At 34.4% G+C, this 17,602-nt stretch overlaps 3 protein-coding genes across 3 annotated transcripts in view; 1 reads left to right on the forward strand and 2 right to left on the reverse strand.

Annotated features, from left to right (window-relative positions):
- LOC125821071 (tetraspanin-6) overlaps nt 1–17,602 on the reverse strand; it is a 1,176,838-nt gene that overhangs the window by 382,008 nt on the left and 777,228 nt on the right. The gene's annotated exons all lie outside the window — the stretch shown is intronic.
- On the reverse strand, nt 1,401–2,180 carry LOC125821049 (uncharacterized). Its single transcript, XM_049500472.1, has 2 exons — nt 1,743–2,180; nt 1,401–1,589 (listed from the first exon to the last, which is right to left on the reverse strand). Exons 1-2 carry the CDS (start codon nt 2,178–2,180, stop codon nt 1,401–1,403), a joined length of 627 nt encoding a protein of 208 aa, XP_049356429.1.
- On the forward strand, nt 6,934–10,563 carry LOC125821067 (putative late blight resistance protein homolog R1A-3). The gene has a single exon (XM_049500484.1). The coding sequence runs from the start codon at nt 6,949–6,951 to the stop codon at nt 10,561–10,563; it is 3,615 nt and encodes a 1,204-aa protein (XP_049356441.1). The 5' UTR covers nt 6,934–6,948.

The following is a 17,602-nucleotide window of genomic DNA, read 5'->3' on the forward strand; positions in this document are numbered from 1 at the left end:
GCGTAGGCTAGTCTTCATGCGGCAAATGGGTGTCCGAGAGGAACCCATTTGAAATGGGGTAAGTTGCCCGAGAGGGAACTTATTTCCATCTAAAGCTTAGCCTAGTCACTATTATCTTGCAAATTTCCTATTGAAAGCATGTACCCAACGATTTATCTCAACTTGTATTGCGGTCACACCCCAAGAACATTTCCCCATACTTGATTTTCTTGTTAATTTTTGCTATTTTTACTACTTGTGACAAAACCCCCAATTGATATTTGACACTTTTGTGTCACCCCCTTTAATTTACCATGTTTTTGTTTGTTAATATCTTTAGCTACGACTAGTTAGAGCTTAATTTTATTTTTCTATCAATTCTCAAAACCACTCCCTTGGGACACGACCCCAACCTTTAGTTGGGTTACTATACTATCGACGATCGTAGACACTCATACCGTAGGTTAGTGTCGTTGGTCACGATAAGCATCACATACTACTAAGTTCATGACTGTGAAAGGTTTTCTCACATAAGGATTCATAATGTTGGCTTTTTAATAAAGAAATAAAGAAAATAACAGAGAAAGACTTTGAGAGAAAAAATACTACAGTATTATCAAAGAGAATTATTTTATTAATAATTCAGAGACTTGCATTTATAGATATAATTCCTAGCCAAAAATAGAAAAATAAGATACTAACTTATCAGCTTAATTCAAATAACAAATAAAAAGAACTAACTCCTAAATATAAGTCAAATAGGACTCTAATAACATAATTTAAAAATCCTCAAAATAGATAACTGTTTTATTTCTGCAATATTTTGAGACATATTCTCAACACTCCTTCTTGGATCAGGAATTGTAGATTGTAGTCTCATCTGAAATTGACTTTGTGAATAAATCTACTAATTCATCATTTGTCTTGCAAGGCTTGTGTGCATCTTATGTTGGATTAAATGAGAAGCTCTTACCTCTCATTTCAACTTGTAAAATCTCTTGCTTAGTAGAATCAAAAATTCGACAATATTTGTCTCCAAATAATAATTTAAATCCTTTTTCTATTAACTGACCAACACTAAATAAACTTTTATCAATATCAAGCACATAAAGAACCTCTGAAATTATTTTTGTACCTGAATTTGTTTTAATTGAAACAGACCCTTTTCCTTTTGCAGGAATACAATCACCATTCTCAATTCTGACTTTCTTATTTTTCATAGGAATGAACTCTTTAAAAAGATTTCTTTCATATGTCATGTGGTTTGTACAACCACTATCAATCATCCAAAAATAAGATTCTTTGGTTGAAAAACAAGTTGTCACAAATAAGTGGTCGTCTCCTTCTTCTTCAGTAGTGACTTGGGCAACTGTTTCATCTTTTTGAAATTTACTTTTACAAATCACAGCTTCATGACCAAGTTATTTGCAGTTCTTGCACTGTGCATCTGGTCTTTTCCAACATTTATATGGAGGATGTCCATTTTTTCCACAGTGTTGACAAGGTGGGTAATTTTTCAAAAATTTACCCTTGCTTTGAGTTTTGTGGCTGGCTACTAATGCTCCTTCAACCATGCCATCTTGCCTCATAAGTGTCCTTTGTTCCTGAGCCTGCAAAGAATTTAACAATTCTGCCAAGGTAATTTTGGACAGATCTTGTGTGTTTTCCTAGGTAGTTATACATGTTTCATATCTTTCGGGCACTGTAACAAGAACTTTTTCAACAATTCTTATATCTTTAAATTATGTGCCTAGTAATCTTACATTGTTGACAATACCAAGCAATCTGTCAGAGTATCCCTTGACAGTTTCTGACTCTTTCATTCTCTGCAATTTGAATTCCTTCATTAAATTTAATACCTTCATTCCTCGTATTCTTTCATCTCCAGCATATTCTTTCTTCAAATAATTCCAAATATCTTTTGGTGATGTAAGAGTCATGATTTTCGTGAAAACAGTTGTCGAAACAGCAGCAAACAAAGTTGTTTTTGCCTTCGATTTAATGGTTTTATTTTCCTTGTGACTCTTGATCTGGGCTACAGTGGGATTAGTTGGCAGCGGATTAACTTCATAATCCTCTTCCACGGCTTCCCAAAGATCAAGAGCCTCCAAGTAAGTTTCCATTCTCACAGCCCATAGTTGATAATTCTCACCATCAAAAATAGGAGGAGCCATTCGTGAAAAATTGTTTTCAGAATCCATTTTTCTACTCACAGGTCCCTCAAGAAGAAGGCTCTAGTTACCAATTGTTGGTTTTTTAATAAAGAAATAAAGAAAATAACAGAGAAAGACTTTGATAGAAAAATACTACATTATTATCAAAGGAATTATTTTATTAATAATTCAGAGACTTGCATTTATAGATATAATTCCTAACTAAAAATAGAAAAATAAGATACTAACTTATCAGCTTAATTCAAATAACAAATAAAAAGAACTTAACTCCTAAATATAAGTCAAATAGGACTCTAATAACATAATTTTAAAATCCTAAAAATAGCTAACTGTTTTATTTCTGCAATATCCTGAGACATATTCTCAACACATAAGGCTGAAAAGTTTTCTCACCTAAGTTGAATCAAGTTTTAGGAGCTATTCTAAATAAACTTTAGCTTGGATTGGTTGCTAAATTGAGCCTTTTCATGAATGATAATATGAATATGAGTAATGATCATTCCGTGAGATTTTACTTAGCACCGAGCTGATTTTAAGGATAAAGGTTTTCGTTTAGTGTCTGTGGATCTTTAGTAGCAATCTCTAAGTTCCAGAATTATGCGCCACCATTGGATTGTCTCAGATAGACACTTGCTACTGGATCCACTTTAGCTCAGACTTATGGTTCATACCATGGCAAGTAAGGACATTTTTTTCAGTGTGAAATAGATATTGAATTCCATGTTATAGCTCACATGGTCTTTGTCCGCTAAATAGTAAACATCCCACAATAATGAACAGTGGTTACTTTCAAAGTATCTCACAAGTATTTTAAAGATGTTAAGCTTGCATTTACCATGATTATGACTTATGTCTTCTAACCCTTTTATCATTATGATTTAGTTTGGTCATTACATGTCATGTAAAGTCCTTTTTAGCATGATTTCATAACTCTTATTCATTGTTATCATACTTAGTATATTCCATGTACTAATGCATACTTGTGCCTATATTGTTTCACTAATGTAGGGTTCGACACTCCTACCTCTCATGCTCGTGGCTAGTTGATCTCTTGGCGTTCGAAGATTGGTGAGCCCTCATGTTTCGAGGGCCGAGACACTTTTATAGTTTTCCTTATTTCCGTTTTTAGACATTTGTATGTGGTGTATGGGTTACGTCTCAACCACTTTCTTTTGATGTATAGATGGCTTGTTGAGACTATGTTAGAGTTGTGCTTTGTCAAAAATTCTTTTATGATACTCCCTCCGTCCACTTTTATTTGTCAGGATAAGGTCATGCACAACCCTTAATTGAGGTACAATTTGACTAATATAACCCTACTATCAATGAATATGGAAATTGGTCTTCATTAATGGATTTTAGATGTATACATTAAATATCACTGATTTATGTGTTCAAATAATACCAAAAGTTCAATGAGATAACTTTTCAACTGAATTAAAACTTTCTACACTGCTCAATGAAAAAAAATATTGATGCTTTCTTCGTGAATGAAATTTTTGTGCTTTCAAATTTAGTTTAAACAAAAATATATTTCTTTCAAATTTTTCTGCTTTCAAATTTAGTATATGAAAACTTAAAATTTTCCACCAAAATTAACATTATAAAGAATGCATAGTATTTGAAAATATGGTATCAGACAAAGTTATCAAATTTCATTATTTCAAATAGTTTTAAATTTGTCCGTTGAACCTGATAATGATAATGGTGTTAGAAAACAATTGTGTGATCTCAATATTGTTATAGATAATGTTCATGATATAAATGATATTTCAAACGGATGTAATTTTTGAAACATTTTCGATGAATCATTTTTTATTCGTCACGATATTCTAAGGTTATTGAGCAATCTACATCTTGGATTCTTTAGTGCCATTCAGTCCTTACAGCATGTGGAGGCACCAAAATCTATTGATGAACTTATCAATGTTGTTGTGAAGGCATACAAAGATTTTTCCATAGTGATGTCGAATCGTATTTTTCTAACACTACAATCGTCCAATGTACAAATTATGCGAACAAGAGGTTTTCATAAGTATAAAATTCCGCATATAAAGAAATCTACGTTAGAGAAAGAGGGCCAACTTCCTGCTCAACTGAAATGTAGTTTTGAATTGATATATGAAGTACTCGATCATTTAGGGAGAAATTAGTTCCTAAGTTTTTGGATAATGATGGTAAATTGTTAATAAGACCTTCACAATTGAGGAGTGAACAAGTTTCCTCCTTAATATGATGGTAAATTCATATGGAAACTTGTTCACAAGTTTCCTCCTTAATATGGAAACTTGTTCAAGTCCAATCCATCATTCACAACATTTAAGTTGAAGTCATCACCAACTCCTTCTTTTGATTGTTAAACTTTCTTCATTTGATCTTCAACTATCTTCATGGGATCTTCAACTTTAATGGAATCGTGAATTTTAATATCTACTGAAATTTTAAGTTGAGTTTTGGTGTCCATGTTTATAAAAATATAATCTAATGATTCTTCTAAAACTAATTTAATAGAATGCTTACTTAAGTTAATGGTGAAAGTGCATTACTTAAAATAGTCTTGTAACTTTAAAATGGCTTGTACTTTTTGAAAACTATAGTAATAATTTTTTCACGTTGAAGTAGTATTGTAACTTTAAAATGGCTAGTACTTTTTGAAAATAGTAGTTAATTATTAAAGGTAGAATTGGAAAAAGGTGACTAATCGTTTCTTGATTGTTTAAATTAACAACTAATTTTGGACCACTATTTTTAGTATACCTGACAAATAAAAGTGGACGGAAGGAGTATAACACTATATTTTTTTGAAATCTTTATTTATATTATCTTGTATGATGTATGTTAAGTGGCTTGTGTAGAGCCTCTCGAGATTCTATGCACCATGTTACGCCTATGGTATGCTTTGGGTCGTGACAAACTTGGTATTCAAAGCCTAACGTTTAGAAAGGTCTTAGGATGTCTCACAAGCCACGTCGAGTAGAATCTTGTTCATAAGTGTGAAGCGCGTCACATTTATGTATAGGAGGTTATAAGATGTTTATGAAACTCCACTTCTTTCATCATTCTAAAGTTGTGCGATAAAGTGTAACTCTAAATGTCTCTCTCCTAATGCTTATCTGATGATTTTCATGATATGGCCCCTCGAAGAACATAGGTTAAAAGGAATGCCTGTGACAAAGTGGAACAAGAAGCTCCAGAAGTTCCAGCCGACCCTTGGCCGAACAAGTGACTAACGTGGAGTTCTAATCCGCTTTTCAAGTTTTGGCTCAAGCTATGACGATTCAAGCCAATAGGGAGGTTGTGGTCCCCGTGAACCCAAATGTGGGTACGGCAGCAACTAGAGTGAGGGACTTTACTATAATAAATCCCCCAGAGTTTCATGGTTCTAAAGTTGAGGAAGATCCACAAGATTTCAGGGATGAGGTGTATAATTTTTTAATGATCATGGGAGTGACGCCGAAGGAAAAGTCAAAATTGGCCACTTTATCAACTCAAGGGTATTTCTCAAGTTTAGTTTGACCAATGGAAGGAAGAGAGGGCGACAGATGTGGGTCCTCTTGATTATGAAAAGCTTAAGGTTATATATATAAAATTGAATATAGAAAAGATTGATTTGATACCTCTCAACCACTATTTATATTATTTTTTTTTCTCTTTTTCTGAAATTTTGATTGATTTTTTTCCCTATAAACTAATTTAATAATTATGACTTTAAAAGACCACACAAAATAACCCTTCAGCTACAGCACACATTCGGATAATAAAGTTTGAAACTTTCGCACCGAAAAGGCCCACATTGTGAGGTAAGGTGTCCTTTGAAGTTTCAACTACTCTCTTTGCCAGTGCTCAACATTACTGCTAAAACATTATTCTCCTCCACTCGAATTTTCTGCTTCTTTTTTTTTAAGGGAGAGGACCAGCCATCTCTGATGGATCGTCTCTAATAACTAAGAGAAGTTTGTTTAACTACTTTGCTCGCTATTATTCGGCATTGTTTTCATGTTTAGTATCATTGTTTGGTCGACCTTAACCTACTTGTCCTTAAGACACTATAAAAATTCAGTTGTTACTCTGAATTATGGGTTGTATACAACTTAAATAGCTAATTGTACAACTCCTTTCAGCTATTTATATTTCTACCAAGTTGCCTGACTGACTAGTTCAAACATATTTTTTGTCATTTTCTTCCTAACATCAATGATTTTGGTGTCCTATGACCCCACCCCCCTTTTCTCTGTATCTTCTCCTCCATACAAATTTTCAATTAGCTAATAGTTTTTTGGAAGGGGCAGTAAAAAGGTTACTAGAGAAACTTAAAGAGTCATGGATAATGAAGGAGGAAGAGAGAAAGGGGAAGCAAACAACTCAGTGGTATGTCACTCAACTTTTTTTGTGGAGAGCGTATTTGCTCTTTATCTTATAGTACAAGGGTATATTTGGTCCATTTTCCATTGTTTGATTTGTGTTATTTGAATGTTTTCCGTAGAAGATTAAGTGTCCGATAATTTTAGATGAAGTATTAGGTCACATAGATTACACCAATTTTCATAGATAAAGTGTATAACAAGAATTTGTGTTAGATATTCCTAAAGGATAGCTCTTCGAATTCACACTAAATACATGTGCACGTGTTAGCTGCCTGTGTAGAGCATATATATGTGTGTGTGTACTCTATGAAAACTTGATATAACATTCGGTCATTTGGCAGGAGTCATTTTCTGCTCTTTACAAGGATGTTGTCAACGTTCTAGATTTCATTGAGAGGTTAAAGAATGAAGAAGATAAAAAGACTGTTGAAATGGTTGATCAAATTGAAAATCTGAAATTTGGGATGGCATTTATTTGTACGTACATCCAGCTTTCTTATTCCGATTTGGAGCAATTTGATGAATTAATGTCTGTCCAAAGACAAGAGGTTGAAAATATTCTTCGATCAATTCTCTGTGATGTTGAGTTTAACGTGGCGATTAAATACAACATACATCATGTCCTTACTCACCTCAGGGATAATATTGATTATTTTATCAGCTCTCAGAATCGTTCTACATCAAGTGCCACCATGACTGAGGAGCAGATGGACTTCCTCCTCCTGAATCTCCATCATCTATCCAAGTATCTTACTGAACAGACTCAGTATGAGATTCTTCACAATGTGTGTGGCAACATGAAAGATTTCCATGGGTTGATAGTGAATGGGTGCATTGAGCACGAGATTGTTGAATATGTCTTACCTCAGTTTCAACTCATGGCTGAGAGAGTAGGACGCTTCCTTTGGGATGATCAAATTGATGGAGAGTCTCGACTCTTCAAGCTAGCACATCTACTCATGAAGATTATTCCAATTGAGCTGGAGGTTGTGAACATATGTTTTACAAATTTGAAAGCTTCAACTTCAGCAGAAGTTGGACACTTCATTAAGAAACTCCTGGAAATCTGTCCTGACATTCTTAGAGAATATCTGATTCATCTACAGGAGCACATGATAAATGTTACTACCACCACTTCAGGGGCTCAAAACATTCATGTCATGATAGAGTTCCTATTAATTATTCTTTCTGATATGCACAGGGACTTTATTCATCATGACAAATTATTTGATCTTTTGGCTTGTGTTGGAGAACTTACCAGGGAGGTATCAACTCTTGTTCACGACTTAGAAGAAAAATTAAGGAATAAAGAGAGTACTGACAAAACAAATTGTGCAACCCTAGACTTGCTGGAAAATATTGAACTCCTCAAGGAAGATCTCAAACATGTTTATCTGACAGTCCCGGACTCATCTCAATGTTGCTTCCCCATGAGTGATGGACCTCTCTTCATGCATCTGCTACACATGCACTTAGATGATTTGCTGAATTCCAATGCTTATTCAATTGCTTTAATAAAGGAAGAAATCAGGTTGGTGAAAGAAGACCTAGAATCCATAAGATCTTTTTTTGTGAATATTGAGCAGGAATGGTACAAAGATCTTTGGGCACGTGTTTTAGATGTGGCATATGAGGCAAAAGATGTCATTGATTCAATAATTGTTCGAGATAATGGTCTCTTACATCTTATTTTCTCACTTCCCATTACCATAATGAAGATCAAGTTTATCAAAGAACAGGTCTCCGATTTACATGAGAAGATTCCCAAGAACGGAGGTCTCCTTGTTGTAAACTCTCCCAAGAAGCTAGTTGAAAGCAAGTCATTACCGGCTGGTAAAATTATTGTAGGTTTTGAGGAGGAGACAATTTGGATAATTGAGAAGCTCACCCGTGGATCAGCAGATCTAGATGTCATTTCGATCACTGGCATGCCGGGTTCAGGTAAAACTACTTTGGCGTACAAAGTATACAATGATAAATCAATTTCTAGTCATTTTGACCTTCGCGCATGGTGCACAGTCGACCAAGAATATGACGAGAAAAATTTGTTGAATAAAATTTTTAATCAAGTTAATCGCTCGGATTCAAAATTGAGTGAGAATATTGATGTTGTTGATAAACTACGGAAACAACTGTATGGAAAGAGGTATCTTATTGTTTTAGATGACGTGTGGGATACCTCAAAATGGGATGAGTTAACAAGACCGTTTCCAGAAGTTGAGAAAGGAAGTAGAATTATATTGACGACTCGAGAAAAGAAAGTGGCTTTGCATGGAAAGCGCAACACTGATCTTCTTGACCTTCGATTGCTAAAACCAGAAGAAAGTTGGGAGTTATTAGAGAAAAGGGCATTTGGAAACGAGAGTTGCCCTGATGAACTATTGGATGTTGGAATAGAAATAGCCCAAAATTGTAAAGGGCTTCCTTTGGTGGCTGATCTGATTGCTGGAGTCATTGCAGGGAGGGAAAAGAAAAAGGCGGTGTGGCTTGAAGTTCGAAATAATTTGAATTCCTTTATTTTGAACAGTGAAGTGGAAGTGATGAAGGTTATAGAACTAAGTTATGACCATTTATCAGATCAAGTAAAGTTGTGCTTGCTTTACATTGCAAGTTATTCGAAGGACACTGCAATGATAATTTCTGGGTTGATAGATTTATGGCATGCTGAAGGACTTGTGGAGCAGACAGAGATGAAGAGTGAGGAAGAAGTGATGAAGGTTTATTTGGATAACTTAATTTCCAGTAGCTTGGTAATTATTTTCAATGAGATTGGTGAGTACCCGACTTGCCAACTTCATGATCTTGTGCATGACTTTTGTTTGATAAAAGCAAGAAAGGAAATGTTGTTTGACCGGATAAGTTCAAGTGCTCCATCTTCTTCTTCAGATTTGATGCCACGTATAGTGACCATTGATTGTAAAAGCGAGTTCTTTGGCCTTGAAAATTTTGTCCTGTTTGGTTCAAATAAGAAAAGGCATTCTGGTAAACACCTGTATTCTTTGAGGATAAATGCAGATAATCTTGACGGCGGTCTTTCTGATACATGCCACCTAAGACATTTGAGGCTTCTTAGAGTGTTGAAACTGGATCACACTTTTAAGGTGAAAGATTCTTTGCTGAATGAAATATGCATGTTGGTTCATTTGAGGTTCTTACGAATTGGGACAGAAGTTAAATCTCTGCCTTCATCTTTCTCAAACCTCCGGAATCTAGAAATCCTCTCGGTGTATAACAAAGGATCAACCTTGGTACTATTACCGAGAATTTGGGATCTAGTAAAGTTGCGAATACTGCACATGACTTCTTGTTCTTTCCTTGATATGGATACAGATGAACCAATACTGATAGCAGAGGACACAAAGTTAGAGAACTTGAGATATTTAGAGAACCTGGTGCTTTCCTATTCAAAAGATGCAGAGGATATTTTCAAAAGGTTTCCCAATCTTCGAATTCTTGTATTCGTTCTCAAGGAATCACGGGATTGTTCAACAAAACGACACTGGTTCCCAAAATTGGATTTCCTAACTGAACTAGAACGCCTCAGTGTAGAATTTGAAAGTTCAAATGACAGTGAGCCCTCTGTAGGGACAAATTGGCTGTGTGATTTTCACTTCCCTTCAAGTTTGAAAATATTGTCATTAGGTAAATTTCCTCTGACACCCGATTCATTATCAACATTAGCTAGACTGTCCAACCTTGAAGGGTTGTCCCTTGAGAACACAATCATTCACGGGGGAGAATGGAACATGACGGAGGAAGACACCTTTGAGAATCTCAAATTTTTGGAGTTGGATGAAGTGACACTTTTTAAGTGGGAGGTTGGAGAGGAATCATTTCCCGTGCTTGAGAAATTAGAACTGTGGAGATGTTGTATGCTTGAGGAGATTCCGCTAAGTTTTGGGGATATTTGTTCATTGAAAATTATCAAACTTGTAGAGAGCCCTCAACTTATAGATTCTGCTATGAAGATTAAGGAATATGTTGAAGATATCATGGGAGGGGACGAGCTTCATGTTGTTGGCCGGAACAATGTCCCATTATTTTAAGTAGTTCTTAAGCTGTATGTGTGAAAAGTCTTGAGCTCTCTTACCCTGCGGAAATATGTGAGTATAGAAGAATTTATTGCCTACTCTACTTCATTTTATGTCGCGGAGTTTAACTGCACACCGAGTTTGATAAAGGAAAGAATATTTCTGAAACTTCTAGTATTAAGCATGACACGTCATTTTTGTGGCAATAAAAACATGTCATTAAGGTTAAAATGAGAAGTTTAAAATTAAATTGTTTCCAAACCTAGAAAGGTGTCATTCTTTTTTAAACTTACTTAAAGTAAAAGAGTGTCACATAATTCACAAAATGGAGTAACTTGTTTTCTTTGCAGATCACATGTAAAGAAGATGGTTACAATTCCCTTTGCCGATACACCTGCACCAACAATCACCATCGATAAGGATTTGGAGTTGAGAAGCTGCTGTATCTAATGATCAAGATGTTTGAATTGGTTTTGCCTCATTTGCAGCAGTAAGTAGTTTTAAAAATCCTCTGTGAATGCATGATGTGCTATCTCAACTTTGTTGTAGGTTAAATCATGCATCCTAGTTATTTCTTTTCCCCCTTTTGAATAGATTCCCATTTTAATCGTTGCTTCATTTCTGCAGGTGGCAATTTTAAGTCCATTAATGAAGAGAAGTTATGTTGTTTCCTAGTTTTGGGTTCCGCTTATACATCCGGTCCACTATAGACTCATGCATTTAAATTAAAGTCATGCTACGATTCAAAATCCCTGATCTTGGCAAGATGATCAGGCGCTCTTACAAATTATGGCAGCTGTGGGTGAGTCTTAGCTTGAACTTCACTTTGTTACAGATTTGCATGTTGATAAGTTCGAGACTCAATACAGTAGCTGTGTTTGTAATAAAATAGAAAAACTTATCATGATCATTTCATCTAGTTGTAGAAGCAAAAATTTCCTTAGAGGTGAATTTTTTTTGTAATCTTTGCATCTGAATGTGACTGCAGGTGCTAGATTATATTGAACCGAATGTATCCTTGACAGAGCGAGGCCTTGTAGCTATCTCAGCTGGCTCCACTTGCTTCTATACTTGTGCTACCAAATGACAAATGCCGCCCTGGTTACTATTGCAAGGAACCGTCCTAACTGCAAGGGATTGGGACGGTTTTCTCTCTCTCTCTTGCCTCATTGTGTGTTTCATTACAGCAGGGCCCATGCTAACAAGTTAGAGATACTCTCTGTACCTCCACTACGTGTGTGCTCTCCGTTTGTCAAAGCCTTTGCAAGTTGGAGATAATCGGAGACTGCCCCTTGGACAACCAGGCTCTGTTGGTCAGTTGAAGATAATCGGAGACTGCCCCCTTGGGCGACAAGGCTCTGTTGGTCAATGCTGCAAAGCTGGAGACGATGTGATATCTTTTTGGATGTCTTCTTGTTCAGTAAGTTATGGAAGTTGCCATGGGTTGATTGTTGATGGAGATGTGAGTGATTCAAAGTGAAAAAACAATTATTTGGAGTTTTTTGAAGTTTGAAATATTCTGGCAAAATTTGGGAGGAGAATTGTAACAATTCATGTCCAAACATGATTTCGGAATACAAATTCACCCGTTGCCAATCAAATTTCTACTCCAAAACAACTTTTAACAATATATATTTCATTGTTGTTACTCGATACAACAAAATGTCGTGTGCCAAATTCAGTAGATTTTTTGTGAATGGGTATTATACGTAGTTCCCTCATAATCGAAAAGTTTAAAAGAAAATCAGCAATACAAAACAAGTTTTTTTTGTTACATAGAATTGCACAAAGTAAAAAATTTATGGGTTCATGTACATAAATTGCTTTTGTGAACTTAAGTAAGCAAAAAAATAACATAGTTCTATACTTAAATGATCATAATTATAAGCAAAAAAATTCAAAAGAAAATGTCCGGAAAAAAACCCCCTTGAAAAAATCCAGGGCAAAAGTTTCCTACTAAAAAATTACCTAATATTTAGGATTGAAACAAACTAACATAGTTTCTATACTTAAATGATTATAATTATAATTAATAATTATTATTTTTTATTTTTTACTTCCTATATATGGGACTTGATGTACGAACACTGCATATAAAAGTTGTACTTTGTGCGGGAAGTGGTTGTACGGAAGGCAACACAAAATATACACTCTTTGTGGCCCTATCTGATTGGCTAGTAAGTGCAACAAAGAGGCGAGAGAGACGAGTTGTTTTCTTAGCTCTCAAGAATTTGTATCAGCCCTCTTGCAGCTTCATCTATATGAAACTGGTGGGTATTTTTCCTTTTTCTATCTCTTTTTCGAGTTGTTACTTTCATAGTTTTTGTGTCTTATTGTGGTTAGATTTTCTTCTTTTTTGGTGAGTTCTTCTCCCTTCTTCCTGTTTTGTTCCACTAATCTTAAGTCATATAGAAATAAGAAATAAGTAGATGCAGTAAATGGTTCGATTTTAGAGAATATCAAGGACATATTTTGTATGTATAATATTTGCATGTGGATCTTGGGGAACTTTTAACCAAGTTCCCAGCTTTTGCTGATTTTTCATTCAATCGTGTGTTCAAAATTCTGAGTGTGCTTTGGTTTTATAGCTTTTATCATTGCTCAAATTGAATCCTTCTTTTATCCTTCTTGGTTTCTCAGTTTGAGTTACATGTGTACTTTCCTTTGTCTTTACTGTATCGAGAGTGTTTGATAGCTAGTATGCCTACATTAACCTTTTCCCCTTCTTCAATCGTACATTTATAGAAATTCCTACTCAAAATTTTTGTTTATTGCACTTAGGAAATATTGTTCTTCTTTGCTTAAAAGTTCGTCCTGTCTTTTTTCCTATTTGTTGGTGAAATCCTTCACAACTTATTGTCCCTCTTTTGTTGTTAATCGCCTTTTTGTGGGTAATACTTTTTGCAATCCAGCTCCATATTGGTATGTGGTTTACAATTATGTTGCATGTATTGATTAAGAATTTCTCTTCACCTTTTATGTGCTCTCATTTTCCTCCTTTTGAGATGTCGTCCTTCAATTTCAAGTAATACGTTATGCTTTTCCCCACAAAAATGATTAATTTACTTTGCATAGTTAATTCACTCCAACTTTGTCTATGACCAGATGCCCCTTTTCCCTTTATGCGGTAACTATTCAAGTATAATTGTGTTGTATGTATACATTGATATTGTCGATCGAGACCTTAGACATTAACAAAAGAGTTTGATGTGTGTTTAGAATATGTATACACCACTTTGTTTTTGATTGCGTAAGAAGTAAAAATATTGTAAGAACTTAGACATAAGCAAAAGAATGTGCGTCTTAATTTAATTAGATGTCACAAATTGAAGAGAACTCTAATTGGTGTGGTATTCTAACTCTTCATGCCCATATTATTTTCAAGATATCTTAGGTGGACGCATGGTACTAAGATTTAGTATCGATCGAATAACGACTGACATCCTGATTGGACTTGCAGAGTCCAAATTGTGGACATGAGTCCAGAGCGAGAAAGTCTGGAGAAGAAAATCAAATTTCAAATTTTGATTTTCGAAGACGAAAATGTACTTTTACCTATAGCAGTATCATCTCATCATTTTCTTCACATAATCATATTACCTCCCTACATGTCAAAAAACTATTAAACTTTACATGAGCAACAAATTAGGCAGTTGTGTATGGTGATGATATTGGACGTTATGCAAACAAGCTTACACTCTTTGCTGCAAGAGTGAAAGTTTCACCAACTTCAATCAAAACATTAACACACAGATTTTATTGTATACTTGACAGAAATTATATTTGAACATGTCAAACTAACCAACAAGCTTGAGAAACCCCTGTTGCCGTCGATCAAGCTATCTATTATAATTTTTTATTGTGTTTCTCATATGACTTCTGATCCTGTTGTAGAAATTGGTGCACTGCCCCTACCAACTATTAGCTGGCTAAAATTTAAATTCTATACATGTACAGACTGATTATATTTTCTTGTTTCGCATTAGCTTTTTCTCATTAGATTTTTTAAATCTTACAAATGACTAATTTTGTTTTCAACACCAACTTCTACGTATTGACCATGTGTAACAGACATTGTCAAATAAACTATTCCACATTCATCTGAGGAAGTCATCCTGAATAATCTCTAGCGTCACTCAAAAATTATAACAGTTTTGTCCTACACAAAAGAGGAACATGTTTTTCAGCCTAGCATTAACGTGAGGAACGCTAAAAAGTTGATGTCACTCAACACAAGCAAAGTGGAGATGAAGCCATCAGTTATTGAACCTGAACTTAAAGCGTCGAGCTGTCAGTTGAACCACCGAGACCAACAAAAAAGCTGTAAAATGTGAGTCGTTTAGTGATCCTTTAATTTGTTCCCATGCAAATGATTCTCGAATAGATTTATGTATCTTACAAGCAGAAATGCATCTATTCTTGGAAGACAAGCATTATAAAGCAGTTAAGTTAGATCGGAATAAGTTTTGTTCCCTCATTTTTTAAAAGAGTTTTGTAGTTATTGACCTTTTCAATGACATTTTTTTATTCATGCGTTAATTAGGCAAGAATATATATTAATTAATAAGCTTTCTATTCCCTTTTGTTTGCTGGTAGAAAAGTAAGCAATGTCTCATTCTCTATTGAAATAATTTCTTATGTGTTTCTCCAGGAAAACTCACTAGAAAAATCACTCTTAGGATTTTCATGTTCTACCATTTAGATGAAAATGTGATTTTATTTTTTCCCATCAGAATATACATAGCTTTATTAGCTGATAATGCATCAGATAGTGTTGTCGTTTTCCGTGTCAGTCACCTGTTATTGTTAGATTTTGCTGATCATATATATTTAACACATACAATTTGTTGTAGGTTCATTCCCCCATTTTATTTTCCTTTCAAGTTCTTTTTCATCTGTATTAGATTGAAAATTTGTGAATGAAATTTGTAATAGTATTCTTATTGAGATTGTTGTGAATGGACAATTTGTCTTGGTGCTCGAGATCAACATCAGATTAAGTGACTACATTTGAAATTTAGGTTGATAAATAGCAGATTGTGAGAGCAAAATAGGTTTATGTGAATTATGTCGCAACTTTCCAAAATTTGTTATCCCCTAACTCCACTTCTACCCTTACGATCCTGGACGTTTGATTACTGTCTAATTGCAGGAAATATCTTCCTCATTTTGATGTTGCTGGAAAAGAATAGTCTTTTTGGATTCTCAATATCTACAACTTCACTTGGTATGGAGGACCAATTATTAGGAACTAGGAAGGTGGGAGTAACAAAGATGATATGTAGGTTTTCCATCTTTTTTTGCCACCTCAACGCTCCAGATTCAAAAGCAGATGGATATGCCACTTTCAGCTAAGTTTGTTGAATTGACTTTCGTTTAAGTAAATATAACTTCACCATACTGTTGTAAAATTCAAGTATAATAAGTTTTTTATTCATTTGTCTTGTACAATCTCTATTACTCTCTCCCTCCTGATAACTTCTCTTTCCCTCAATAGCAATAATATTCTATTTGTTGTAACGCGTTGCCTCATACTTTGATGAGGGTATATATTGAAAGAAACAATGAAACGAGCAGGACGTAGACGTTTACCATAGGACAAGAAACATATGTGGCAATGAGTCATCTAAGGAATTTGGCGTAGTAACTCACCTGGAGAAGAGAATAAAAGTGTGTTACTTTGTTGTCATGCTAGAACCATGGTTGTTGGTATACTTGAATGTTGAATTGTAAGATCTAACGACATAGGAGCCTTGAGTCACGCTCATTATCTCAATTTTGTTAATACCAAAATGAAAATGTGAATGGACTGGAGTATATGACGAGGAGTTATTCATGGAACTTAATTTGAGTTGACAATTAAGTGGATTGTTTTCGAAAATATGACGGTCAATATTAAATGTAAACTTTGATAGAGTACATTCGTCTTATTTATATACTAATTAATTTACTCCACATTAACTTTTCTACTAGCTTACGTTGAGGTGCATCAGTTTGTTTGCAACTTTATATTAATTCCATACTTTATCATGCCTTCTCCATTTGAAGTTTTTCAGTTCTTCAATTTTATATAATGTTTGAGCTTTGAATCCATGTTTTACAACTTCCTTAGACGATTGTTGTTTACATTTTCCTAAATAGGTATCCCGACATCTCACTACATCATAATTTTTGAAAGTGCAGAAGATAGGTTGAACTCCAACTCTAGCATCTTACCACTATATATAAAGTTATGATATGGTCATGATGTAGCTTAAACCCAATAAATGTTTGTTTTTTTGGTGTATCATATTAGAACAATAGTTTATTAAGCATGTATTGCAGTAGAGTTGTGCTCAATTAACTTAAAACCTAATTGGATTACACTTGGGTGAGAAATTTTTGGAGACTGATTGCTCGATAATTTGGTAACAAATTGAAGTGGCCCTCCAAATCTTAAGGAAACTTTGATGTTTAGTTCTAGGCATGGAAAATATCATCTATATATTCTTTCATTATAGTAGGTAGTTTCGGTGTAAAAACTGATCTCTTGCATTTGCAGGAACAAGTCATGCCCAGTGATTGTGTTGGTATATAAGAAATTTGTTGAAACTGAAACATTTTTACATATTTCTAATTTTTAATCTATATAGCGTGACACTTAAATTGAGCATAGTTGACTCTTTTCTCTAATTTTATGTATACAAATATATCTAAATTGGTTTCCTTTACTTTTGTTTTGGTGTCTAAGAATCAATTAAACTTGTGAAAATGATGACATGAATACCAACTTTTCTTGCTGTAATAAAAATAAAAATGTATGTGCTACTTGATCTCTTCTCTTCAAAACAAATTTTTACTTTGAATATCATTTCTTTGCAATTCTTCAATGATTTACTTTAGTCATGATCCTGCATAGGCAGTTATTTGGAGAATCAAAGAAGAACAATGAAATGTTCATAGAGGCCTATATCCAAGAGGCAATAAGAACAAATATTTTTTGGCCTAATACTCATAGAATTGTCCATTACTTTTAGAAATTTCATTAACAATTATTGAGCTTCTTCTCTTTGTT

This window comes from Solanum verrucosum, unplaced genomic scaffold (genome assembly GCF_900185275.1).
Source record: "Solanum verrucosum unplaced genomic scaffold, falcon-dt-bn FXZP01000050.1, whole genome shotgun sequence".
NCBI classification, from domain to species: domain Eukaryota; kingdom Viridiplantae; phylum Streptophyta; class Magnoliopsida; order Solanales; family Solanaceae; genus Solanum; species Solanum verrucosum.